At 35.8% G+C, this 27,934-nt stretch overlaps 2 protein-coding genes across 7 annotated transcripts in view; both read right to left on the bottom strand.

Annotated features, from left to right (window-relative positions):
• Positions 1 to 1,842: 1,842 nt before the first annotated feature.
• On the bottom strand, positions 1,843 to 16,996 carry LOC107601646 (matrix-remodeling-associated protein 8-like). Of its 3 annotated transcripts, none has more exons than XM_016294083.1 (10): positions 16,897 to 16,996; positions 11,213 to 11,239; positions 10,189 to 10,491; positions 9,757 to 9,858; positions 8,647 to 9,114; positions 3,119 to 3,280; positions 2,748 to 2,805; positions 2,575 to 2,657; positions 2,419 to 2,493; positions 1,843 to 2,215 (listed from the first exon to the last, which is right to left on the bottom strand). In XM_016294083.1, exons 1-10 carry the CDS (start codon positions 16,946 to 16,948, stop codon positions 2,190 to 2,192), a joined length of 1,356 nt encoding a protein of 451 aa, XP_016149569.1. In that variant the 5' UTR covers positions 16,949 to 16,996; the 3' UTR covers positions 1,843 to 2,189. The 3 variants fall into 3 exon arrangements, with proteins under 3 accessions (XP_016149569.1, XP_016149421.1, XP_016149492.1); XM_016293935.1 differs by lacking the exon at positions 16,897 to 16,996 and adding an exon at positions 15,131 to 15,218 and having other exon boundaries at positions 10,189 to 10,506; XM_016294006.1 differs by lacking the exon at positions 16,897 to 16,996 and adding an exon at positions 15,131 to 15,218.
• Positions 16,997 to 18,488: 1,492 nt separating this feature from the next.
• The window catches only part of plekhg5a (pleckstrin homology domain containing, family G (with RhoGef domain) member 5a), a 45,356-nt gene continuing 35,910 nt past the window's right edge, over positions 18,489 to 27,934 (bottom strand). For 3 of the 4 annotated variants that reach the window (XM_016293591.1, XM_016293827.1, XM_016293755.1), the window contains 8 exons: positions 26,385 to 26,495; positions 25,971 to 26,120; positions 25,408 to 25,545; positions 25,152 to 25,271; positions 24,750 to 24,998; positions 24,542 to 24,663; positions 21,160 to 22,149; positions 18,489 to 19,474 (listed from right to left, as the gene is read on the bottom strand). In XM_016293591.1, the coding sequence (XP_016149077.1) occupies positions 19,465 to 19,474; positions 21,160 to 22,149; positions 24,542 to 24,663; positions 24,750 to 24,998; positions 25,152 to 25,271; positions 25,408 to 25,545; positions 25,971 to 26,120; positions 26,385 to 26,495 (1,890 nt within the window). In that variant the 3' untranslated portion in view covers positions 18,489 to 19,464. Of the gene's footprint in view, positions 19,475 to 21,155; positions 22,150 to 24,541; positions 24,664 to 24,749; positions 24,999 to 25,151; positions 25,272 to 25,407; positions 25,546 to 25,970; positions 26,121 to 26,384; positions 26,496 to 27,934 lie in introns of those variants that run through there. The other variant, XM_016293666.1, reaches the window with a different exon arrangement.

Genomic DNA, 27,934 nt, shown 5'->3' with positions numbered 1-27,934 from the left:
ACAGCACTAATATGACTTTTGGTAAAATTACGAGAAATGTCTGTCAAAAATCAGCTGTAGTCTTATTTTGGGAAATTCCTCATTTGTTGAGCAAATGAGTAAAGATTTTAATTAGGGTCATGAATAAGCAAATAGCTATACTAAGGATTTCCAGAATCAAAACCCTTAAGTACTGAGGTATTTGATTTTGTTTGAGCATCATAAATCTTTTACATTACAGGCACATGAGCCTACAATTGTGATGAACTGAAAAAATACCACCTACATCATGCAAAAGATCATCCAGAGGTTAAAATGTGTTTATTTTATTCTGCTTTGAATGAGAGAACATTGGCAGTGAACTGAAAATGAAATCATCAATAACCGCGTCAGGATGGGAATGATCAAGTATCCATTATGTGTCTTCATCTACCAAAAGCATTGTGGTCTACCCAGCAAATTCCTCTTGCAACCTCAATCAATGGTATTAACACATTCTTATTTGGAGCCTTTGACGAATTTAAAAGGGTGGCTGAGTGTCATATAAACATTATACTGGGCAAAAGCATTGCTTCAGTTTCACCATAATAATCTGTTAAGATAAAGCAGTACACATTGCATAACACTGATTTGAGCAAACTAGAAAAGAAATGTTTGGACTTATCATGTATGAATATTCATAGCCATGCTATTACATTTTTATGCTGTACAGGTACCTTGATGCATTTGCATCAGTTTCCCACTTAATTATTTGACCTCAAATGAACTCAAAGCTGCAAGTATGGATGAAAGCAAATACATTAAACGCTAGAACATTCAAATAAACTGTGACAAAGGGAATTAGTAAGGTTTGTAACATGAGAGAAGTAAGCATGAAAATATACAAATAATAACATGGAAAAAGTTGATAACAGAGTATGACAGGATACAGAAGATTGTGATAGAAAATGTTATACACTAAAGGAAATGTAGCCTTTTAGTGGCAACACAGTTAGTAATGGGAATAGAATATCAAAATGAGAAAAATAACTACTTATTTAATTAAATATTTTGGCTAAACTGACTGTGCTTTCATATACCAATAAGAATGTAGACTTTAATTTCCACTTAACATTTTACAATGTTTAAAACTGTTATACAAAACCAGCATATTAAATTCAGGATCCAGTTTGGGCTAAATTATGAGCTTTTACATAACCACAGATACACAGACAGATCAACAGTATAAGCAAATTACACTTGACCTGGCATGATTATTAAAATGGACCTTTTAATAATCATGCTGTTCATATAATATAGTAAAGGTATTAAGGTGCCTGCATTAAAGAATGCTTATGAATTGTAGCTTTCAGAAAGCACAGCTTAAACCTACTGAGGAAGGAAAAAAAACATGAACAAAGCATAAAAATGCATCGTGTGATGTAGCAATAGCTTCTGCAATATTTGTACCATACAGATGTGCACTTTTAATTACAAAATCATTTAAAACGGCAAAGCTTTTTTGATTCCACAATGAATAAAGAAGGTTCTTCCTCACATAAAGCTTCTGAGCTAGCATTTCATGTCACAGCCTCTGCCAGGCCTCATCCTTACATACACTCTTAAAAATAAAGGTGCTTCAAAAGGTTCTTCAAGCGATGCCATAGAAGAACCATTTTTGGTTCCACAAAGAACCATTCAGTCAAAGGTTCTTTAAAGAACCATCTCTTTCTTACCTTTTTATAATCTGAAGAACCTTCTTTCGCCACAAAGAACCTTTTGTGATACAGAACGGTTCTTTAGATGTTAAAGGTTCTTTATGGAACCATTTAGACAAAAAGGTTCTTCTATGGCATCGTGAAGCACCTTTATTTTTAAGAGTGTAGCCCAAATCTCACACCAGTATAAACATTCTGACACTCAGGACACATTATTCTGGGTGTGTTTAATTCGCACTCATAAAGTGTGTGGCAGGATTGGGCAAATTTAGTAAAACATGCAGACTATATTTCTTGCAAAATACTGCTGTTGAGACTCTGGTGCTTCCTGCAAGCTTCACAAGAACAAAAAAATATGAAGCATCTTGAGAAAAAAACTATACAACTGTGTCTTTCTCTCCTTTTCACTTATTTCCTTGCGATATTGTCACTCTCCACGTTTCATTCTTCATCCCAAAGTCACCCCAAGTTTGACCAAATCTGCCCCTGGACCAGCCAGTGGCAAAGTACCTCTTATTTCAAAGATGGCTTCTCCATCTCTGCAGAGAAAAAAAGTTAAAGAGAGAGAATTTGTAAATTTTGGAAGACACAATCAAATTTCAGAGCAATTTTGGTTTGCACACTTCTGTGGCAAAAGTTTGGGTTGAGATTGATTGATTGATTGATTTAAAGAAGTCTTCTCACCGAGGCTGCATTTATTTATTTATAAATACATTAAAACAATCAAAACCCACGATTTTACCTCTGTCCAGGTCAATGGCTTTTGGGGAGCAAAGTTTGGACATTTCCGCTTCCTTCAGAATATTGTTCTTGTATTCTGCAGAGGCAAACAGAAATACATTTGTCCAAGTCTTTTCACGGGTGGTGCATTTTGAGAGGAAATATGAGGTAAACTCACCCAACTTCGTCTCCTCTTGGTTGCTTGACTTCATATCTGCGATGCTTCGCTCACATTCTTTCTTAACACATGATGTGTGGCCCCTAGATATATGACACACATTGACAGCTGATGCTTTATGCATAACTAATGTTCACTTCACAGATGGCGTTTTAACATCAGTGGATACTCACACATACGTCACCGTCGGCAGAGGTGGGCTTTCGACTTTTCGTGGATCAAAATCTAGGCCTAATCAAAACAAAACAAATATTAAATCAAGTACAGTGTACATAATATTTGAGCATACAAATGTCATATATTGATATGTTTTATATATATATATATATATATACAGTATATATATATATACTGTATATATATATATATATATATATATACACGTGTGTGTGTGTGTGTGTGTGTGTGTGTTTGAAAGACACTTCTGAAGTGCCACAAAGAAACAATTTTATCCACAGTTACATTCAGACATCTGAAATATAATTATTTGCCTTTTTAGAGGAATAAAATGCAAAACGACAGATGGAAAGGGCCAATAACAGACCTTGTCTTTTTCGTTGACGTGTCAGGAGAACGATAGCCAACACAATAAGGGCCAATAGGAGGAGAGTTGCCAGGATGTAGCCCAGCTGCTGCAGGAAGTGATTCCTTTGCTCTGGCAAGATGACATTGATTACATGTGGCGGCACTTCTACCATGTTGGTGTCTAAAAGAAAAGACGATAAAGTATATATATTGAGGAGTTAGGCATTGAACTTGATTGTTTTTTTTGTCATTTTAGTAACCACCAGAGGGCCCTGTGCTACTTACAAAGACTTATGCTACACAGAATCTTTTGCTGTGAAAAAGCACACTTTGGCACTCCTGAAGGAGAGATATTACAGATTGAATCATTATCTGATTTCATGCCCTCTAAGAACTAGAGACCAATATCATCTATGCTCCTGAGCTATTTATTCGGCTCCCCATCAGTTTACATAGTCTATAAAATAAATGACATAAAATAAATACTACAAAAAGTATATTTCGACAAAACAAGGATTAACCTGCTATAAAGCATAATACATTCTCCAGTGAAAAATAATTGAAACCCCAAACTCCACAAAAGAATAAGAAAGAAAGAAAGAAAGAAAGATACAGAGCAGATAATTAACAAATATTCATAAGAACTGGATTAATACCGATATCTACTTTTCATTGGTCTTTTCATTGGATATTTTCATCTTTCTTGCGCTACAACCTGTAAGGGCTTGACCCTCAGCTAAACACAACTGAAGAAGCTGTACAGAGATCTGGTATTATGGCAAAACAGATGTTGGAGCTGAGAGAGTGCATTGCTTGTTTCTGGAGTTAAAACCTTATATTGGCAACACCAAGGTCATGGGATTGATTCTAAGAAAATACACACACTGATAAATGTGTACTTTGAATGCATTCTAAGTGACTTTGGACAAAAATATCAAGTGTGCGAATGTAAATGCTTCGTTTTAAGCAGCAGAGTTAGTGCACTTGTTTATTTTAATTGCACTCTGAATTCTGCAAGAAAGACCGGAAACTGCCACGTGTTTCTCAGCTAGAATGAGATTTTTTTTCTGGCAGGAAAACATGGCTTTAAATAAGAAGAGTGGTGGAAAACAGAGGGAGGATTGGACGAAATGGGGAGGTTCTATGTGGTCCATTTTATTGAATGACTTTATCATTTAGCTTCCACAGGAAAATTTTATAAATCAAAAAAACAAACCAATGTTGCACCACTTCTTCAACGATAGAGACATAATAAAGACACGCAGCCTAAAATAACGACAGTAGATGACAAAATACTGAATGATATCATAAGTCATAGAAGAGTGTTATTAGATGTGGAAAATCACTCAGAGACTATTATGTTTGGGCCTTACAAAAGAGCCATGTCTGAAAATCAGAGATTCTTGCTTCTTAATGTCTTATTGCCATGAAGTTGTTATATTATTATTTAATGATTTTTAGAGACTTCTTACAAAAACCACCCAAACTTTTGAATAGCGATGTATCTAAAATTTAATTCGTTAACATGAATTTTTTTTTTTAAACAATAATAGTGGTAATATCAGACCACTACAAATTACAAATGTTTGTAATGAATTCTTTCTAATGTACCCCCCACTCTCTGTGAAAACAAGCAAATCCTGCTTACTACTGTGTTAAAACAAGTAATTGTTACCTGTGAAGAACAGTGTCTGCCCTATAATCTCAATCTTATTGTATATGTTTGAACCCAGAGCACTCGGGAACACATGCTACTATCGTAGGGTAGATTACTGTAATCAGTAACAGCTGAAGGGTCTTCTACCCTCGTTTTTCAGAAGACCTCATAAAAAGGCCGGATATGACTATTTACTGGCATTCAAGATCCGTGGTAAAGAGCATTTTTACTAAAACGGCAACTACATAATTTTGAAAACACATTCATTTCTGTATCTTTCACCTCAGTTAAAAAACAAACAAGCTTCTCCACAAAAGTATTTCCCTAACAGTGATTTATAGTTATTATGAAAAGATGTGTTTTGCTTAGCTTCAGACTTCCCTTGCATGTTCATGTCGCAAATAATAATAATAATAATAATAATAATACAAAAAAAATTGCACAAAAGCAATGAAACATCTTCCAGATCTTGAGAAGCAGTCTTTACTCTGTCCTGCTTGTTCATGAACTGACGTCTCCATGAATAGCTATGTTTATGATGATGTTGAGTTTGGGCTCACGATGAAAGCTGAAAATGTATGGGCCAAACAAACCAGAACAGGGCTTCCACTGGGACTTTTCTTGGACTGTCCTGCTTCTAAGACCATAGGGGAACATCAATATGCTCAAAGCTTGCAACTTTTGAGCAGCTATTGATATGCCAGATCCTGGGAAAGCTGTAAGTGAGTGATTCACATGATTAGAACCACCTGGTCTAAAATGGCTGAACTATAAGAGGATAAACAGAATTATGAAAAGTCCTAAAAGGAAATGGTTTTATGTAATGGCTGTGCTGGATCCAGACAGTTGTCTTTTTTCTTCATGCTTAAACAAGACAGAAGAAAGGACTGACACATTTTGGACGGCTTAAGAAAAGGTTGAAGGGGGAATGAGGGGATGTTGAAGGTGGGCTGACCTAAATCTACAACAGTCTCCTTCTTATGGCTTATGGTCTGATGTTGAGCTCTAGCTACAGCTGGCCAGATGCTTTACAGATGAAGCAAACTTGCCTTCTCCTGCAGATAAACAAGACGCTGTCCAAAAAAACTCCAGAAAGGACGGAGACGGAGGGTAAAAAAAGTGAGTGTGGCCAAAAAAGAGAAAACTATGCAGTGAGAAGTGAGAATGAAAGCGACATAGGCAAGACAGATCAACAGAAAATTAAAGAAACAGAAGAAGGGAAATGGAATGCACAAGGGAGGAGACAAAAATCATGAAAGAAAACAAGTAAGAAAGACTGAACGAAAAAAAGGACAGATAAATTCAAACCACAAAGCTATTTAGCAACAGTTAAAAGAGAAAAAGTGAAAGCTTAGAAAACGAATAGACTGCTAATTTGTATGACATTTGTAAACAGTCTGCACATAGTACAACACAACAAAATATAGCTAGGGGTGTTGAGGAAATTTTGTTCATCATTTGTTAATCAATTGGTCATCAAAGTACCACATGATTCTTTTACTGCTTCTTCTTCTTCTTACTGCTTCAGTCATTTGTCACTGATTATCTTAACCTCCAAGGAGCTGAACCACTGCAACTGGGTCATTGAAACTTCAGATCTCGTGAATGAATCAGCCAGACCAGTGTGAACCAGACTGACCAATTCATCAAAAAGGATAATCAAAAGAATGTTTCAAAATGATTCAAAATAATTAATCAAATGACTCAAAAGAATGATTACTTGATCAGTCACAGTTACTCATCTCCCTAATACGCAATGGTGAGCATCGTTTTTCAGTTTTTCAGTGAATAATGACCATTTTAATTTGTTACGAACACAAATGTGTCATAAGGCTTCATAAAACTTGGAATATAGTGCACACGTTGTTTGGACTATTTATTTATTTATTTGTTAGTGCTGTCAAATGATTAATCGCGATTAATCGCATCCAAAATAAAAGTTTATGTTTACATAATATGTGTGTGTGTACTGTGTATATTTATTATGTATATATAAATACACACATACAGTATATATTTAGAAAATATTTACATGTATATGTATATATTTATATATAAATATTTTTAATATACAAACATAACATATTTTTCTTAAATATATACATGCATGTGTGTCTATTTATATATACGTAATAAATATACACAGTACACAAACATATATTATGTAAACAAAAACTTTTATTTTGGATGCGATTAATCACGATTAATCATTTGACAGCACTATTTTTTTTATATATATATATATCATTTTTTATATATATTTTAATGTGCTTTTACAGCCTTTTTAAAGATTCCTTGATGTGTTTCACATTAAAAAAAACCTCATATGGGTTTGAAAGGACGTGAGGGTGATTAATGATGACAGAACTATCCCTTTAACTCAAGGAAGTGAGCCTAGACAAACAATTGACATCAAAACAAAATACAGACACTGCAAATCAGAACAACACAATGTATAAATAAGCACTCACTGCAGATGCCCAAGTTTTTTGTTTTTTTTGCCAAAGAAAGTCTATATATTATGTTTTTAATAATGAATTCAGCAGTGGAGAAAGTGTTTAGTGCTTTTCTTTCAAGCCCAAAAGTCTGTGATTATCCACAAGATTCCACAGAGTTTTGTGTATTCTAGGGATAACTTTCTCTTATTAGTGAATCCCCACCCGTCATTCTCCCCAACTCTCTTGTCTCTGTAAAAAATCATTAGAACTTATGCATCAATTCCTCTCTGTCTCATATATTTCCTTCCTTTTTTATCTCCCAATTCACATCTCCTATCTCCCTGTCTAATGCAAATAAAAAAGCACTTTCTTATCCTCCTGTCTGCCTGGCAATACCTCAAAAGAAAACATATGGCTATCGAATGATCTGAACCAGAGCAGAACTCAAACTGAAAAAGCGAGCTGTTACAGTGGGTGAGTGAACAGCAGTGGAATGCAAGGGAAAAAAAGAAAAAAAACAAGGGAAAAATAAGCGTGCTTGATGCAAAAGAAGAATAAGCTTTAAAGGAGAGCTGCTGCATTTTAATGAATGTGAACGTGGTAACCCAGACAACAGGGTAACCAGATCTGCAGACTTACCTCAGATTGTTTTAGGTCAGGATTGTTTGTGATTACATCCACCCTATTTTCTTTCTCATTTCTTTTTCTTAAATGTGTTTATTATTTAGTCAATACTGATTAAATTCATAAGACATAAGAGGGAGTCCCAGGGTGGTGGGTGTTTTTTTCTTTGGCTCAATAAATGCTGACTAAGTAATACAAAACTGTTCTATAAAACAAGTGTAGACCAGTATGAGCATCAACCCATGACTCTTTCTCTTGTGAATCCAAGCAATTGACAAACAAACCAAGAACCAAGAACAAATAAAGAAAGGCAAATTAAATCAGGAGAACTCCCTCCCTAGCCTGGGGCTCTAAGTTGCAAATATAGCAATCATCACATTTCTTCAGGAACATACTGAAGATGCTCCAAGAAGGACGTTCTTTAGTCTTACATTTACTTCTACCTGTTTAAGTGGTCTGCACTGGCATTTATCCACATGCAACTTGTGAGTTGAGTGCTGACAACAATTTTAGACACACTTTATGAACTGCAGACATGCATTCAGAAGAAAAATATTTACTGGAATCTGTGGCGCAAACAAGTCATAATGAGCCAAAGCAGCAACAAGAACTCCTGACAGCAGCAACTATTTTGTGTGATAAATTGGGAGAATTCTGGAAAATCTTGTGTGTTGTGAAAGTGTCGTACATGATTAGTAAAAAGTTTTAAAAAAAGAAAGCTGAATAAGTTAACCTTACTGAATTTATGCTTCTCATGTTTGATCTCTTGATTCTCAAAATGAATAGATATTTATTATACATTACTGTCACTCTGGGTGTTTCTCTTACTTGGGTCTTCATTGGGAAGATATTGAGGTTCATCTGAGGGTTCCTGAGGTATCTGAGGGACCGGAGGCATCACAGTAAGCTGGAAGATGCGTCTCTCGTGCAGGCCGCAGTAGTGATGGTGGAGATGACAGGAGTATAGCCCCTGATCCAGGGGCTGGATGTCTGAGATGGTCAGGGAGAAATCTCCCTGCGAGAACGCTGTGGCAGAAATATTCATCTTTTGCTGAACAAACAGTGGTCCGTAGTGACGCCTCTCACCAGAAGCGTACAGGTCGATGAGCCGATCGGCACGGTCATGTCGGACCCCTGGAGGTTGACGGTCCCAGTGCACCACTTGTTGTTGGTCCTCCTGACTGTTGCTCTCTGTCCAGATGGGCCGGCGGTTAACGCAAGGGAGAACCACCGTGCTGCCCACCAGAACTACATACACTGCCTTCTGACCGTCCCAAAACCGCCTCTCCTTACGTGCTGAGAGTAAACCACAGCAACATGTATATGAGAATGCATATATAATAACTGTTCAGAAGTAATTATAAAAATATATATATTTTTTATTAATTATACTTTTATTCAGCAAGGATCCATTAAATTGTTCTAATTGACAGTAAAGACAGTTACAAGTTGACAGTTTTTACGTTACAAAAAAATGATATTCTATATATTTTTACTAGTTTTTATCCCTCAAAGAAAAAAATATCATGGTTTCTACAAAAATATTAAGCAGTATAACTGTTTTTGACATTGAAAATAATAATAAGAAATGTTACTTGAGCACCAAATTAGCAAGTCAGAATGATTTATGAAGGATCATTTTACACTTGAAAAAAAATTTCAGCTTTGCCATCACAGGCATAGATTAAATAAAAAAATATATTAAAATAGAAAAAAGTTATTTTAAATTGTAATACTAACTACACACTCTTTATATATTTTTGAAAGGTTGGTGACTGGAGATGAACAGAAGAGTGCAAAATTTTCTTTTCAAATGGTCTTCACATTCTTTACATTCTTTAATCGGCAGCCAACTCCTTATTTAGCATGAAGTTAAACAGTCTGATCAAGAATAGCCAGACAAAAACCTCCCCTGAAATATGAAGTGAATTTACCAACCTGATCTGGTAACATTGAGCTGAACTTTGATTGACTCATACAGGTGGCAGTAATGATGATGCAGGTTACAAGAGTAGATTCCTTTGTCACTCACTGCAACATCTGTATGAACCCAGACAAAATGTATTCATTTAGAATCTAGAAAAGGAACATCAGGGCTTTGCCTGAAAATTCTGAAATGTGAAGGTTATATACTGTAGGCCTTATGTAGTTTAAATAGGCTACTTGAGAAGTTTGAATGGATTTGATGTTCCTAGGGGTATAGCAAGGTGGCTCCCAAAGCGTTCTGTGTAGTTGTTAGGCAGTTGCTAAGGTATACTTGGTGCTTACTATGATGTTGTCTTACAGAAAGACAGACTGATTGACTGGTGGCTGCTAAGGTTTCAGGCTCATTTCTAGGGAGTTCCTTTACATTGCCGAAAAGTATCTCACCTTTGATTACCAAAGAGAAGTTACCATCCTTAAAAGCAGTCTTGGGCATGTTAATGCGTCCCTGGTTGTAGCCATTGTAGATGCGCTGGTCTCCAGCAGAAAACATGTCTATAACACGTTCCATTGCATGGTTTTGGCCACTACGAAGTAAATCCCAGTGCGCTACCCTTTGGCGATCCTTTAAGCGGTCTTGTGTCCACACCATGCGCTGACTATGACATTGCAATACCGCCTGAGATCCCTGCGGGGCGCTGATATTGTACATGGCCACCACCACGCCACTGCCATCACTTTGGCCTAGTGCTGAAACACAAATGGCTGGTTTCCCGGACACAGATTAGGCCTAATCTTTGAAAAGTACTATCATGTGGGATTACCCAAAGTAAATGGAGCAGCACTGTTGTTATTAACCATAAATTGCTACAGCACCAGTAAACTGGTGTTTGAAGTAGTTACAGCGTTCTCAGTCCTGCAGCTGCAGTTACCCTTCTGTTCAAAAGTTTGAGGTCAGTTAAGTGTACTGAATGTTTTTAAAAAGAAGTATCTTATGCCCACAAAGACTGCATTTATTTTATCAAAAATATCGTAAAAACAGTCATATTGTGAAATAATATTACAATTTAAAGTTTTCATTTTAAATATATTTAAAAATATATAATTTTAAATTACATATGGTTTATAAAAATACATTTTAGTACATTTCTTATTATCAGTGTTGAAAACTGTTTTATGTGGAAAACTTGCTAAAAAAAATTCAGGATTCTATAAAGAATAAAATTTTCAGAAGAACACCATTTATTAATTTTAAATTAAACAGAAATCAATTGTAACAATGTATTTGTCATTACTGTCACTTTTGATCTGTTTATTGCATCCTTCTAAATAGCATTAATATCTTTTAAAAAAAATCATACTGACCTTAAACTTTTGAATGGTAGTGTATATTTTTGGATAATTATACTGTAAGGTAATATGCTCAATACACTTTTGATTAAAATGGTTTAGTTTTAAGTAATGTGCTTACCAGGGCTGAAGAGGAATGAAGCCAGAACTGTAAAATAAGCAAACAGAAAAACTAGTTAAAATTAAATACATAGGCCACCTCATGCTTTTCTTCCCACTAGGTTAAAGACTAGAGATGTACCATAAGGGATTTATCACTGTGTTTTTTCAGAAACAACTGTGAGACGATTAGCTCTGAAAACTCAACAGGCACTTGAGCAGCACTGTTAATCTGACAGGCTGGTTGTTTTATGGCAAACTGGGCCTTGAAACTACCCACTGAGGGCTTCTGAGCTCAATAAAACAATATATTGTATAGGTATAATACGTGAAAAATACAGCAACACACAAAAAGATAGAGAATCGCGGTAATGGCCATGTACAGTAGGCTTCCCTGTTTGTATAACATTACTTTGTCAGCAAATATTTTAGGAAAATAAGCAGCACCAATATTTTTCAACACTGTGTCTGGAAGGACTCTTTAAGGATGTTTGTATGAGTCTGTAACTATCAGGAATAAACACCTCTTTGTACGTCTACAAGAAGAATCCAAACACTCCTGGCTAATAAAACACCGTCATCTCTGGTAAAATTTACACTTAGAATATAAACATTTAACTAGATATTACCTAAGCCCAAATTATTCTCGATCACTTACATTTTTGTAAAATATTTGTAAATTCAAATCAACCTTAAAGGGACAGTTCACAAAAAAAAGAAACTAGGCCTACTGAAATTTGCCATACATCCAAACACTCCTGGCTAATAAAACACCGTCATCTCTGGTAAAATTTACACTTAGAATATAAACATTTAACTAGATATTACCTAAGCCCAAATTATTCTCGATCACTTACATTTTTGTAAAGTATTTGTAAATTCAAATCAACCTTAAAGGGACAGTTCACAAAAAAAAAGAAACTAGGCCTACTGAAATTTGCCATACAGTAGCTCTCTTTGACATGTTCATGAGAGAAGTAACAATGTCTGATTTGTGAACAAAACAGTCAGGTTTGGAACAACATGAGGGTAAGTAAATGATGAACACCATTTTCATTTTATGAACTTTATGACTAAGGGAGTGGTTGGATAGTCCCAGATCCTCTTGCATTAAGAGGGTCTGGGACAATCCAACCACTCCTTTAGTCATAAAGTGGTAAACCATTCAGATGACTTAACCACTGAAACAGTCAATGGTCAATGGTCTGTACAGTTATTTCCAAAGCAGTGGTTTCTCTGAAAGAGCAGACTGAAATATAATGCCACCATTTTCATTTTATGAACTTTATGACTAAGGGAGTGGTTGGATAGTCCCAGATCCTCTTGCATTAAGAGGGTCTGGGACAATCCAACCACTCCTTTAGTCATAAAGTGGTAACATTTTATGTGCTTCCTTTTCAACAAAAAATATGAGAGATTTATATAAAATGGGTTGGTTTTTTTGGCTTTTTTACTTTTTTCTATTCACACAACCCACATGCTTAAAGAAATTCAGTACAAAACACAAACAGTCTGTTGGATGAACAAGACATTTTAACATTTCACAACCATATGAAACACATCTAGCATTTCATGAAAATTCAGAGCAGTGTAGTTCTTTTTGCACAGCTGTCTTTAACAGCTGTGACAACCATTCAGATGACTTAACCACTGAAACAGTCAATGGTCAATGGTCTGTACAGTTATTTCCAAAGCAGTGGTTTCTCTGAAAGAGCAGACTGAAATATAATGCTTTTTTAGAGACTTTTACAATAAAGAAAGAAATTCAGTTAAGCTGCAGAGTAATACTTCTTTTCATATGGGTTTTCATCTCTGTACTGTATGGTCTTTGAGGGTTGTTATGTTTGATTTTGTGTCAAATGAGAGAAAAAGAAATACTTTTGCGAATGTACAGCAAATCCTGAGGGCAATAGAAAGGAAGTAATAAGGATGTGTTAGAAGATAGAGAAACCACAAACATCAGAGTAAAAGGCAGAGGAGGAGGAGGGAGAGGGTCAAGGGTTTGGAATCTGCTGAGGAAGCACTTTGAAATGCAACGACTTGTCTGTTTGCTCATATATCCGTATTTCATTCACATATGCACACTCATATTCACACAAACATGTTGAGGGCAAAACAACACCTGCACATGAGACTGTAAACCTACAAAACTGCATCTCTCTTTCTATATCTTTCTCATGTTTTCCCAAAAATGACAATTCTGTGCCATTTACTAACCCCCATGTCATTCCAAACCTGTATGACTTCAGTGAAACACAAAAGTTTCCCTTCCTTTATTGTATGAAAAAATACTTTGGTGTTTCAAGAAAAAGTAAAGCAGGTTTGGAATGATGCGATGATTTTCACAGTAAAACATGCAATATGTCATTCATTTGACAAAATGTTAGAAGAGATTTACAGAATGGGTATGAAATAAGTTTAAAAAGGATTTCATTAAACTTTCTGTAATGCTCACTCTCCCGTTTTACAGAAAATGTTCAACTACTTCCTTTAAGTCAGGGCTCTGATGTTTTTTTTTAACTAAAATTCATGAAACAGTTTCAGAGGAACTGTGTATAATTGAATAAGGAACTGTATTTTTACTGAAGAAAATTATTTCAGAAATAGTCCTACACCAGAAATGAGCCCGCGTTCTTAATCTCAGCCCAGCAGAAAACTCAAAAAAAGCAGTGCTGTTTGTCAGGCCTGGGTATTGGCCTTGTAACCGAGGTTTGTTTACATGGGTTAAACTATAGGTAAGATTTCACTTTTGTTGTCTTACAGACCTGCTGAGTGTGCAGAATCATAATGTTATGGGATTATCCACTCAAAACAAAAACTATAACAAAATGTCTAGTGTATTCATTTAAGTCGAATGGTCAAGATAGGGAATAAAGTGAATAAAGTAAGTATAGTGAACATTTTACTTCAGAAATTCAGTGTATGGAGAATTTAGCAGGCTGAATAGATGTACCAAATCCATTTAGAAGTTAAAATGGAGTCAAAGACATGTATAATTCAAACAGAGTTTAGTTTACTAAATATTAAGTTTACATCATAATATTTAACTGACCAAAACTGGTTAATCATAAGTTTACAATACTGACTCAACCTGTGATAAGATGAGTAGATCTGAATAATAAAACATCTACACTTGTTTTAAATAAAACCTTATGCCTTTGCTGTTTGTGTCAAGTGAATCACCGAGTCACTCCTGACTTCTAAATATGCAACTCTAGTTCCAATATGTTAGGTAAGGGGAATTTTCTTGATTCACTTGGTTTTCAGTGCAAAGAGAATACGAAGAATAAGCTTCAGCTCTTTGTAATCCATCATTGGATCAGATATTTGAACAAGAAGAGAAAAACAAGGCCATCATGGACAAATATCTCATGCTCACCACCTGAATTCCCCTCCACACAAAAATAAAATTCCATACCACATCTAGCATTCATTCCACAGAATGTCCAGAAATATATTCATTTGATTTTTTTCTTATATATGCTTAACTTTTGGTGCTCATATCATGAGCAAACCGTTTTGTTGGGAGCAGAAACTTCTCTTTGGGTTAGTTCAAAACAAAAAGACATCGGTCTCAGACACGAGTTTGAAGTTATCTGTGCCAGATGGTTTTGACATTTGGGTCTGGGTCTCAACAGTGCAAAATACAGACTGAAAAACCATTACATGTCATTATAAAACGTTTAAACAGCAGAGAGTATTCGCAAACATTTACAATGACTATCCAGAGACATGCAAAGATATAGCCTACACTCAGGTAACGTTTAGAGAAGAGCGACACACCATATATACCACACAAAATGTAGTATTTTAGAAGTCTGTTTAAATATAATAGACCATCTTTATTCATTTATACGTCAATGTAAATAGAACCACAATAAAGCTTAAAGAACAACAGTAACTTTGTAAGTAAATCAGGTAGCCTAAATCAGATACTCACGTTGAGCCAAGAAAAGCGCTCGAGCGCACAAGGACACAGCCGAGTTCTTCATGTCCGATATAATCTTGGGTTATTCACTCTAGGATGTGTTGAGGTCCTTTATTGTATGAAAAAATACTTTGGTGTTTCAAGAAAAAGTAAAGCAGGTTTGGAATGATGCGATGATTTTCACAGTAAAACATGCAATATGTCATTCATTTGACAAAATGTTAGAAGAGATTTACAGAATGGGTATGAAATAAGTTTAAAAAGGATTTCATTAAACTTTCTGTAATGCTCACTCTCCCGTTTTACAGAAAATGTTCAACTACTTCCTTTAAGTCAGGGCTCTGATGTTTTTTTTTAACTAAAATTCATGAAACAGTTTCAGAGGAACTGTGTATAATTGAATAAGGAACTGTATTTTTACTGAAGAAAATTATTTCAGAAATAGTCCTACACCAGAAATGAGCCCGCGTTCTTAATCTCAGCCCAGCAGAAAACTCAAAAAAAGCAGTGCTGTTTGTCAGGCCTGGGTATTGGCCTTGTAACCGAGGTTTGTTTACATGGGTTAAACTATAGGTAAGATTTCACTTTTGTTGTCTTACAGACCTGCTGAGTGTGCAGAATCATAATGTTATGGGATTATCCACTCAAAACAAAAACTATAACAAAATGTCTAGTGTATTCATTTAAGTCGAATGGTCAAGATAGGGAATAAAGTGAATAAAGTAAGTATAGTGAACATTTTACTTCAGAAATTCAGTGTATGGAGAATTTAGCAGGCTGAATAGATGTACCAAATCCATTTAGAAGTTAAAATGGAGTCAAAGACATGTATAATTCAAACAGAGTTTAGTTTACTAAATATTAAGTTTACATCATAATATTTAACTGACCAAAACTGGTTAATCATAAGTTTACAATACTGACTCAACCTGTGATAAGATGAGTAGATCTGAATAATAAAACATCTACACTTGTTTTAAATAAAACCTTATGCCTTTGCTGTTTGTGTCAAGTGAATCACCGAGTCACTCCTGACTTCTAAATATGCAACTCTAGTTCCAATATGTTAGGTAAGGGGAATTTTCTTGATTCACTTGGTTTTCAGTGCAAAGAGAATACGAAGAATAAGCTTCAGCTCTTTGTAATCCATCATTGGATCAGATATTTGAACAAGAAGAGAAAAACAAGGCCATCATGGACAAATATCTCATGCTCACCACCTGAATTCCCCTCCACACAAAAATAAAATTCCATACCACATCTAGCATTCATTCCACAGAATGTCCAGAAATATATTCATTTGATTTTTTTCTTATATATGCTTAACTTTTGGTGCTCATATCATGAGCAAACCGTTTTGTTGGGAGCAGAAACTTCTCTTTGGGTTAGTTCAAAACAAAAAGACATCGGTCTCAGACACGAGTTTGAAGTTATCTGTGCCAGATGGTTTTGACATTTGGGTCTGGGTCTCAACAGTGCAAAATACAGACTGAAAAACCATTACATGTCATTATAAAACGTTTAAACAGCAGAGAGTATTCGCAAACATTTACAGTGACTATCCAGAGACATGCAAAGATATAGCCTACACTCAGGTAACGTTTAGAGAAGAGCGACACACCATATATACCACACAAAATGTAGCATTTTAGAAGTCTGTTTAAATATAATAGACCATCTTTATTCATTTATACGTCAATGTAAATAGAACCACAATAAAGCTTAAAGAACAACAGTAACTTTGTAAGTAAATCAGGTAGCCTAAATCAGATACTCACGTTGAGCCAAGAAAAGCGCTCGAGCGCACAAGGACACAGCCGAGTTCTTCATGTCCGATATAATCTTGGGTTATTCACTCTAGGATGTGTTGAGGAAAGCAGTATAAAGCCGAATTTGCAGGTTTTTATTCACCTAACAAACGTCTAGCGCGAAGGAAGACTTGCTGTTTGTCGACCAGCGACACCAGCAGCAGTCTGCTCTACTGACCCACCTTCAGTACTCACTCTCTCTCCGGCTGGACTGCCTCTATTAAACACGAACAACAAACCACTGAGCTACTGTCTTTGTTCATATCCATGTAAGCCATCAGGGATGTGAAATCAAATGTAGCCTATATTTGCTGATGACTCACGTTTTGCGAGCAAATATGAAAATCTTAAAGACAGTTCTTATTTTAAAAAATTGCTAAATGCGCTGCAGCATTTTTTGTCTAGAATTTTGTGTAAAATTTTAAACACTGTTAAAAGTTTTATATGAGGACATATAGGCCCTAGTTATTAGCCTACAGCCGTTCAATATGACAGATCAAACGATTCCCGAACTAATAAACGTCTGCGTTCCCCCAAAGAAACTTTTCGATTTTCCTTCCATAACATATACTTTCCCCAGAAATCACTGTCACTCCGTTCAACTCCGTTCACTCGGCTTTCAATCTATGACAGGTGAAATAGGATGAGTAGGATATTTGATGAATCTTTGCGGCATAAAAATAGATAAGCTGGTCAGTTTTTTAACAAAAACTTATTTTGCAATTCACGACATGTTATTTTTTAATATTTTACAGATGATTATTCAAGTTGCATGGCCAGAGACATAGCTATGTAGTGTAAGGCCTGGTAATAAATAGTGAAGGTGGCCCCAGTTGCTGTTTCATCAGGGTGTTGGTGGTGTGTTTACAGGCGATACTCACAGCATGGTCATGAGCCACAGTGCAGACTCAGCTCCCGCAATGAGCAATAAACCTCTAGGGGAGCAAACAATCAAGACAGCCTCATTCTTCTAAGAACCCAAAGTCGCCTGCCAGCAAAGAGAGTGGGACAACTGTATTTCTACAGTTAGGCTATAAAGATGTGGAAGCAGATTCTAATAATTTCAGTAGCCATATTATAAATACATATAGTCATAATTGATATAGCACATAGCCCATTTATTTCTGAACATTAAATTGCCTTAGTGGATTTTACATCTCGGCCTGCTCATATTTGCGTTTACATAAAAAATTATGATGATGGACAAATTAATTGCATGACCACATCTCTTTATCAGCTGTACAAACAACATATGAAGTCAAAGATTTAAAAAAAAAAAAAGTAGATCTTTGCTTCCACCTTGTGGATTATTGGAGCATTGCAATTTCACATTTGAGAGCTCACTCCTGTACTACACTGCATTCTAAAACCATGTTGCATGAAAAGGTTACAACAAGAAAAATACGCACATAGTGTAACCGAAACATGATTAAGATGAGACAAGGACCATTCAGATTTGCTTGGAATGATATAAACATTTGGAGACACTCCCATTTTTGGAATATCCTCTCATTAACAAGAGATGATATCATTCATTCAGTTTCATAAATAAAATGGACACATTTTGGCAGTGGATTTGGCATCTGAAGCATTTTAATTGGAAGTTTGCAGGTTGTGTTTTCTCTTTTTTTTCTTTCTTAAGAAGCACTGCAAATTTGTAACCTGTAAATATTGAAGCTACATATGTAAACCGATCAAATCCAGGGATAAGACATGCATTCAGTCCTTATTTTGATGTCAACAGACAAATCAGAGACAGTGCTAACCATTCAAATAGCAAACAGAAACATAACAATCAACAGGCATCAACAATAAAAATTTTCTACGAAACAAAGCAGGTTCAATAAATACCATATTTACAGAGCACTGAAAAAACAAATGCATGCAAGTTGATTATTGTGGCGTTTGAAGCAAAAGTAGTCCACAGTTGTTGTTGTTTTTTCGTATCACAAGTGAGATTCAGTAAATTCCTACAACCTAAAAGAGTACATTTTTATTTTAGGTGTTTCTGGAGCTACATCATCTAGCATTTAAAAAAGCCCTTAGGACTCAGAGGTCAAACGAAATGACAATTCAAACAAAACGACAATTCAGGTAAATTCTGGGATGAAGAGTGCTTCTGAGTTTATAGTCATACTTTTTGTGAAAATAGATCACAGGGCATGCATGGAATAGAGGTTAGAAGTTAGAAACAATGAGATTCTTTTCTGTCCCTTTTACTCTGCAAAAGCCCTGACTGGTGCATTGCTAAATAAAAACTGATTAACTCAAATCTCCTTTTGTCTGACAGGTATTATACAAAATGTCTTTGTATATACAGTATAACCCTTTAACTTTATATTCAATATAAAATTATTGAATTATGGTCATGGCTTTTAACTGAGTTCCACAGCGTTCACCCTGGTTCTGTCTGTTTATATTCACTGAGTTGTACTTCCTCTTGGGTACACATCTTTGCAGATGTAGTCTTGGACCAAAGACTTGGTTTAAGTCCCACCAATAGACCAGCTAATGGCACCAGCTTCATTTACACAAACACTAAACTTCCCTAGAGAGAGAGAGAGAGAGAGAGAGAGAGAAACAGAAAAATTTTAAAATAAATAGCAAATTAAAAATATATTTGTTATGTGACATCATCTTTTATATCATTTCAAATCAACTGCATAGCATTTAATAACAACAAATCATCCACTCAAACATCAGGGAATAATTAGAGACCTTCCACAAGGTAAAAATAGATACAATACATGGAAAAAAGTGAAAACCTCAGTACTCAGGATTCTAGATCCAGTCATTTTCTCGGAAGGTCCAATTCTCTAATAACTCTGGGTGGAGACTGAGATTATTAGATAAAAGACACTGGGGACAAAAGCACTGGATGACGGCTAGACAATAGAGGCTTGGCTATCCTGTGCCTCACTGACTGAGATCACTGTGTCTCAACCTATTAAAAGCTATATCAGAAGGGCACATTGTCTTCTAATGGGCTGAGTCCACACTGATGGCTAATGGCGTGCCACACTCTGCGGAGAACATTAACAATGAGGAGGATACGCTGTGCGAGCAAGTCTGGACAATGAGGGAGAGTTTTGTAACAGCATGCAGGAACAATCTGTCTGCAAGTTATTAGAGAGATGACAAGAGTTTGAGGGATACATACTAATGCCTAGTGTTGACATCTTCTTATAGCAAGTTTATAAGAATGGCTAAATTACCATGTGCAGTTGGTGAAGAAAGACAAGGACCAAGCAACATGTTTGAATTGAAATTTGTTTGTGGATACACGACTGAAATAATATTTGGCATTAAAAATAAAACCTATTTTAGGACCTATTTTATTCAAACCTGTTTTATTTTCATGACAAAATATTCTCAGTAATAAAAGTCATCATGTCCAGACCCAAGCACTAAATTAAATGTAATACAACAAATATTACCAAATTCTACTTTACAAATGTACACTATAATTCAAAGGTTTGGAGTCAGTCAAATTTATTTTACGTATGCATTAAATTGATAAATAAAATGACACTTACAGTGTTACAAAAGATTCCCATTTCAAATAAATGCTGTTCTTTAGAACTTTTTCATTCATCAAAGGCACCTGAAAATATCAGTTTCCACAAAAATATTAAGCAGCAATGTTTTCAATATTAATAAAAAAATAATTGTTTCTTGAGCACCAAATTAACATATTAGAATGATTTCTGAAGGATCATGTGACACTGGGGACTGGAGTAATGATGATGCTGAAAATTCAGATTAGCTATTCAAAGGAATAAATTACATTTTAAAATATATTAAAACGCTTCTTTTAAATTGTAAAAATATTTCACAATATTAATGTTTTTACAGTATTTCAGATTAAATAAATGCAGCCTTGCAAGAGACTCCATTTAACAAATGTTACTGACCCCAAAAATGTAACAGTAGTGTGTACTTTTTTAATTATAGTAATGTTAATTTTTGTTTTTTATATATTACAACAAGCTACCGACTGAAGATTATGCCACAGTGCAAAAATACCCTAAAATTGGTTTCCTTATCTTTGTGCAAAATAAAAATAAAAATAATAAAAAAATTAATTATATAATCTATTTATGAAAAGTATTGTTTTTGTATTATACATTATAAAGTGTAAAATGTATTTTATTTATTTTTATAATATTTTTTTGATTTAGGAGTGAAATATGACCTAAATATGTGAAATATTGGATGTGTTTGTAGACTTACGATGCTGTCAGTGTTGAATTGAGCACCATGGTAGCACGTATCCTGTGCAACTGAGCCACCGTCAGTTTCTTATGCTGCTGATGTGGCTGCTGGGATAGCAACAAGTCACTCTTTTCCTCCAGACCACCAGAGAGTGGTGTCTCATTCTCTTTAATCTCACAGTCTGCCTGGCCATTGGGGCAGCTGAGGGTCCTTTGCACATGTCTGGACTCTGCTCTCCTAAGAGTGTTCGTCAGTTTGTTCGACAGTGCTTTGGGGTCTTCACGGAAGTCTTCCTCGTCTGTCTGGAATAGCTCTGTGCTGTGAGACGTCTGTTTGGCGAGGTGTGTCAAGCTCTTGCTGATGTTGTTCCTGCTAGAGGGACGGAGAGGACCGGTGAGGCATTGAAGGAGGTCATCCTCGGAGCGTGACCTGAGGGCAAAGTGCTGCAGGTAGTCTGAACGTGGCTGGACGGGCGAACGGCGCCGCAGTGCATGTGAGTGACAGCCCGTAACCTGAGACATCGCAGAAAAATCATTCTTCTGGTCAAGCTCCTCTTTGTTTACACGGCCATCTAAAATGCAGGACTCATTTACAGTAATCTGAGAGCCGTTCCAGGTCAATGAATCCTCCTCATCACCATCTTCATCATCCTCAAATGCCTCTTCTTCCTCCCCAGCATCGGTCTCTTCTCCCTCACTCTGGCAAACCGACCCCTTTAAGTCCAGCTCTGTGATCAGGGACTGAGGTGAGAGTGTTCCATACGCACTGTCTATAGAAAGAGAGCGACTTTCCGGATCCAAGTCTGTGGCCACCAAATCACTCAGACCTTCCAGAGTTTTGCTGTTACTAGTAGAGAAGGAATCCCGCAGGCTTGATGAAGACAGCAGGGAATTTCTCAGCGATGCAGTCTGAACAGTCGACAAGGACCCAACCTCTTCCGTTTCTTCCATAGCCGCCACAGAAAGGGTCTCCGTGGAGCCATCAGAGTGACTTGGTGAAAGAGAGAGGCTTTTGGAAAAGAAAAAATTATATTTATTAGACTGCTTGATGTACTTTGATCTTTCAATAAATCTATTGTCATTTATTTCTATATTTAATTATGTTTATTACATATATTATTAATGCATTAAAGGTGACCTTTCATGAAAATCTGACTTTTCCAGGTTTTAAGTTCTATAATCAGGTCCCCGGTGCATCTACCAACCAAGGAAACGTGAAAAAGATTAACCCAGTAACTTTGTTTTGGTAAGCATTTTTCTCCAAGCGTCTGCAAAAATGAGCGCGTCTGATTTCGCTCTCCCCTAGTGACGTTGCAAAGGGATCTCATTATAATATTACCGCCCCTTAATCTGTAAGTTTCCACCCACAGCGCCATCATTTTTATTTTGCAAGTAAACAGATGTTTTTTATCAGGTACTAGCTGTAATGATGCAGCTCTATTCTGGAAAAGAGGGCGATGAACAGCAGCTCATTTGCATTTAAAGAGACAGGCCCGAAAAACAGCGTGTTTTTGCTTCCACTCAAAATAGGCATTTTCAAAATGATATAATAAAAGATCTGAGGGGTATTTGGTACATTCTGGGGACACCAGATACTTATATTACATATTCAGGGTTTGAAATTAACACCCGCCAACCCGCCAAATGCGGGTAAAAATCAGCTGTGGTGGGTAACGCTGTCAAATCACTAGCCAATTTGGTGGGTTACTTTTTGTAAGTTATGTTCACTCATTAATTTCTTGGGGAAGTTCGTGCAAGCCAAATCTGTGCAGGTTTAGCGCAAATACTGAACTCGTTACATTACCGAGAATATTGCAAACACCAAACAAACACCTACAGAGTGCACGCATCCACATAAGCGACTACATTAACTTAGTGCATGTAGGCATTTAGAGTGCGTTCTTTCAGTGCATGATTCAGTCTATTAATATGCATTAAGAATGATCACATAATTCAAGATAAGGGGGCAGAAAATGTATATAGTTATATCATTTCATACAGTTAATCAATATCACACGAAGAGTGCCGTTTTAAATAAAAAATCAGCATGGTTACAAATGTGATTTGTGAATTGATTTTATACAACAGTTCAATAAACAATACGTTAATATCAAGAGACTTATGTTTTAGATACCATGCTTGCTTTTGCTCTATTTCGCCAACAAAAATAATTCCAAACACAGCCACAGCGCTGTTTTGCGTGTCTGAGCAACATGATGGTGTTTTGTTCCTGAATGAGTCAACCGTTTAAATGATTCGGATCAGCCGCAATGACTCACTTATTAACAGTGACTTACTGTCACCTACTGGCGTTTTAATTGTTTTAATTTGACATCTAATGTATCTTTTCATTTTTTTAATTATTTCAAATATCAGTATTAAAATTTTCATGAAATATATCAAAAACTTTAGGAGTCAGCTGTCCACGGTAGTCCTTAAGATATCAGCACAATAACACACTCAGCAAAATATGGTCTAATTATCTTTATCGATAAAATTCCAGAAAAAATTGAGATAATATTTTTTGCCAATATCGCACACCCCTAGTACTGACACAAAATGATTTGCAGCGGTCGCTTTGTCACGTTCAATGTAGACAGCCTGAAGCTGTTGGTTTATTTTATTTGGTTATTTTTTTTTGGCTAGTAGAAGTTATGAATGGCCGGTAACTTAAAAATTTTGTAGCCTAATTGGCTGGTGAGTGAAAAAGTTTATTTCAATCCCTGTACATATTGTAAAAAGGGGCATAATATGTCTCCTTTAATACATATCAGATTATATATACAGTGGGGCAAAAAATATATATATATATGACTTTATTAGACTGATTAATGTACTTTGATTTTTCACACAGTTTTGTTATTTATGAGCAGCTCATGTTTATTCATGATGTAAATTATAATATTTTAATTTTTTTGTTTTCAAATATAATGTTTTTATATTATTCATACATGCACATACATAATGCTTTTTAAATATATTTATGAATTTATGAAATTTCTGAATTTTTATATACAGTATTTTAATTGTTTTGTATTACCATTGTGTTAATACATATTATAATTTCTTTTAATTTTCATATATATATATTCGACTTCATTTACTTATGATCTTTCATTAAATTGTCATTTAAGAGCAGCTCATGCAAGTGTTTATTTATGATGAAAATTATAACATACACACACATACATTACTTCAAGCAAGAAAGATACATTTTAATCATCTATTTACTTGCATTTAAATTTATAGATTTGGGAGAGGCTTTTATCTAAAATGACTTACATTGCATTACTTAGGAAATGAAACCTTAGTTTTGCTAGTGCCATGCTGTACTGTTTGAACTACAGGAATAATCTACATACAATATATACTGTATATACAGTATATAAGGAAAACCGTACCTCTTGCCTAGAGGCTCTCTGTGCTGTATTGATGGAGAGCTAGAGGTGGACATGCTGCTTTCTGTCTCATCCTCATCTCTGTCATCTCTCTGGGTCTCAGAGCAAAGTCTCTGGAGCTGGTTCTGCATGGGGAAACTCTTCATATTAAAACCAACAATCAAGGCCAAACATTATTAATCAAAAGGTTGCAGTGGGTTAATTCAAATACCTGTGCGTTGTAAATGGCCTCAATCCAGCTGCGGCCCTGAGTGCCACTGTTGGCCTGAAAGCAGTAGGAGGCAATGGCACAGCGAAACTCGTTGAGGTAGATAAGGAGGAAGCTTCCTGGGTCTTTCAGCTCTCGGCACACCACGTTATGGATGACGAGAGGCTGCCGGATCACCTTCACTTTCTCTACACGCTTCACGGACTTAGTAATCAACAGAACATCAGTGAACAGGAAACAGTATACATCCATCTGTCGGAAACAGGAGTTAATGGAGACCAGTGAGAAGCTTTTAGACAACTATTAGCTGTTAGTTAAAAATTGATTTCTTACTAAAGTGCACTTAGAAATGCAGGCTTTGCTTCTTTTTCCTGTAACAAATTTAAAAAAAGAAGGAAATCGTACCCTGCTCTCTTTACCCTCCTTCATCTTGAGAGCTCCCTCTAGGAGCAGCTGACGAGTCTCTTCAGGTGGGGCGCCCATGACTGGAGCAGTCAGGTCAAAGTTATTATATTCCCTGAGGATCTGAAGGATCAATGCACAGCACAATGGATGATTATAGAGACACCAAGCATGTCATGCTGTTTGTTTCTTCAAGATCTCATATAAAGCATGCAACATTCTGAAGCCATGATAGTGACTCATAGTTCATGCATCTCACCCTCTCCACCTCCTCGCTGGCCCCCTCCACGGCCTCATACGCCTCTATACGTCCAGCGATGGCAGCCAGCTTCTGTTTTTCCTCCCTTTGTCTCATTTGTGAGTCCACACTGTTAATGAAGCATTCAACAGCAGCCACCTGACCACAAAAGCAAATATTTACCATGGGGCTGTCAATAGATAATAAAGATAATAGACAATAAAAATATTAAAAAAAGAAAAAAATATGCACAGCTATGTGCACAAGGTGTTCGTCTCAGCTCAAGGTTCATGCTTATTTGTTCATTAATAATGTCATCAGCGACTAGTCAACATCGACTCGACTTTTCCACGACATTCTAATTTATTGAGATGCACCTGTACATGGTTCAAATTCTTAGAATATTTTTTTTTTAATCCAAGAATTTAAATGTGGTCTTAGACATATGAGTATTTCACATTATTGTGAGTCCCAAAACCCAGTGGCTTGAATACACTATTGTAAACAACATTAAAATAAACAAAATACTACTGAATAATGTGCACATATGCTCTATTGCAAAAATTTTAGAAAGAACTACTTACCATTTTGTTAAGGGCTTCACGAGTTGCCGGGTCATCTGTCTTTTTCAACACACTTTTGAGCAGCAGTGGGTATTTAGTAAGTCTTTGATGAGGCTTCACCAACATGTCTGTCAGCTTCAGCCGGTTGCACTGTTTATGAGTTTCTGCCCACTGCAGGATGTAAAAGTTTATTGAAAGTCTCATTTGGTGAACAATCATAAACATACACTCACAGCACAAGCAGACTATGAGAGAATCACTGAGTCATAATGAGGGTGCTGTCACAGTACAGGTTATTATACTAAAGACCTCTCATATCTCTTATATATAATAGACCTTCAGAGGTGCCTTTATATTTGCCGCCAGACTGAATCCATCAAAGGTTAATGTGTCTGTCTGAGGAGCAACAAGATACGGATGGTAATAATTACTCACAGTTACATATATTCTGAAGAGCTCATTGTCTTTCAGTAAAGTGCGCATGTACTCCATACAGGCCTCTTCTTCCATGCAGTAACAGATGTACGGCTTGAATCGGAAACCAAACTGCACACAAAAAATTAAAGTAGGTCAATAAAATGATGTTTAAAAATCTTGAGGCAATTTTGATAACTTTAAATGAATAGTACAATGAGTGCTGTCAGAATGAGAGTCCAAACATCACAATGATCCACAAGTAATATACATGAGTCCAATCCAGCAATTAATATCTTCTGAAGTGAAAGCCGTTTTAATTTTAAACCATTGCTTCTGGCCAAAATACCAGTCCACAGTCCACAATAATGCTTTCTCCAGTGAAAAAGTCCATCCCCATATTGTCCTCTCACATTAAAATCCACCAACATATTTGTTTAGAACTGATTGGGATTGTTTTCGCTTGTAAATGGTGCTTGATCTGTAGATATTTCTTTTCTGATTCAAACAAGACAACTTTTTCACTGGAGGAAGCACTATTATGGACTCATATTTTATCCGGAAACAATGGTTTGAAGTGAGAAACGTCTTGATGTTGAATTTGTTTGTTACAAACATGCAGCTTTTCATTTCACGAGACATTCATTGATACACTGTAAAAAAAATGATTGTGATTTTAACAGTAAAAGACTGTAAACTGCTACAGTAAAAACCTGTTAACTGGTTACTTAACAGTAAGTTTCCATACTATATACGGTAAATAAATGCAATTACATTTAATGTGATTTTACAGTAAAATACAGTTAAAAATAAGGTTTTTGGAAGTGAAAAAGAAAAAGTCATTGTATAATTTACAGTGAAAAACCGTAAATTGACACTCCCAGAATTCCCTGCATGACAATTCATAGTTGATGTTTTTTTGTTGAAATAACATGTTTCTTAGTTTTTTCTTATCAGTTGTGTACATTAGGGTTTACTCTTACATCTAATGTTGTTAAATTAATGTTTATTGCATTATTTCAGTATCATGTGTGTCACCATGATGGGGTTTAGTGTTTGTGTGAATGATACTGTGCACCTTATATATATATATATATATAAGTATTGTCCTCCTCAGCTCATAGAAAAGCTGTTTGTGATGAGCTTTGGTTCATCATGTGACTTTCTCATCACCACCAGTTTTTGGTGGTTATCAGTGCATTACAATGGTTCAAAACAGATATTAGTACTTAAATATGTTGGTTTATTAACATTACGTCAGTTAATGAAATACGGTATTTTATTATGAATTTAGATTAAGTCTGTAAAACGTAAAATGTTGCTACCATATTTTTTACGGTGAAGTTCTGGCAACCACAGCTGCCGGTATTTTACCGTAAATGTCACAGATTTTTCTTTACAGTGTAGACTGAAGTTTTACATGTGGATTATTGTGATGTTTTATCAGCTGTTTGAATTCTCATTCTGATGGAACCTATTCACTGAACATTCAACAAACTCATCGATTCTGTATCTTGAAGGGCTTAAAGGAATAGTTCACCCAAAAATTTAAATGTGATGTTTATCTGCTT

Source organism: Sinocyclocheilus grahami, unplaced genomic scaffold, assembly GCF_001515645.1.
Source record: "Sinocyclocheilus grahami isolate Dianchi unplaced genomic scaffold, SAMN03320097.WGS_v1.1 scaffold2.1, whole genome shotgun sequence".
Taxonomy (NCBI): Eukaryota; Metazoa; Chordata; class Actinopteri; order Cypriniformes; family Cyprinidae; genus Sinocyclocheilus; species Sinocyclocheilus grahami.
This window is presented reverse-complemented; position numbering and strand designations above follow the sequence as displayed.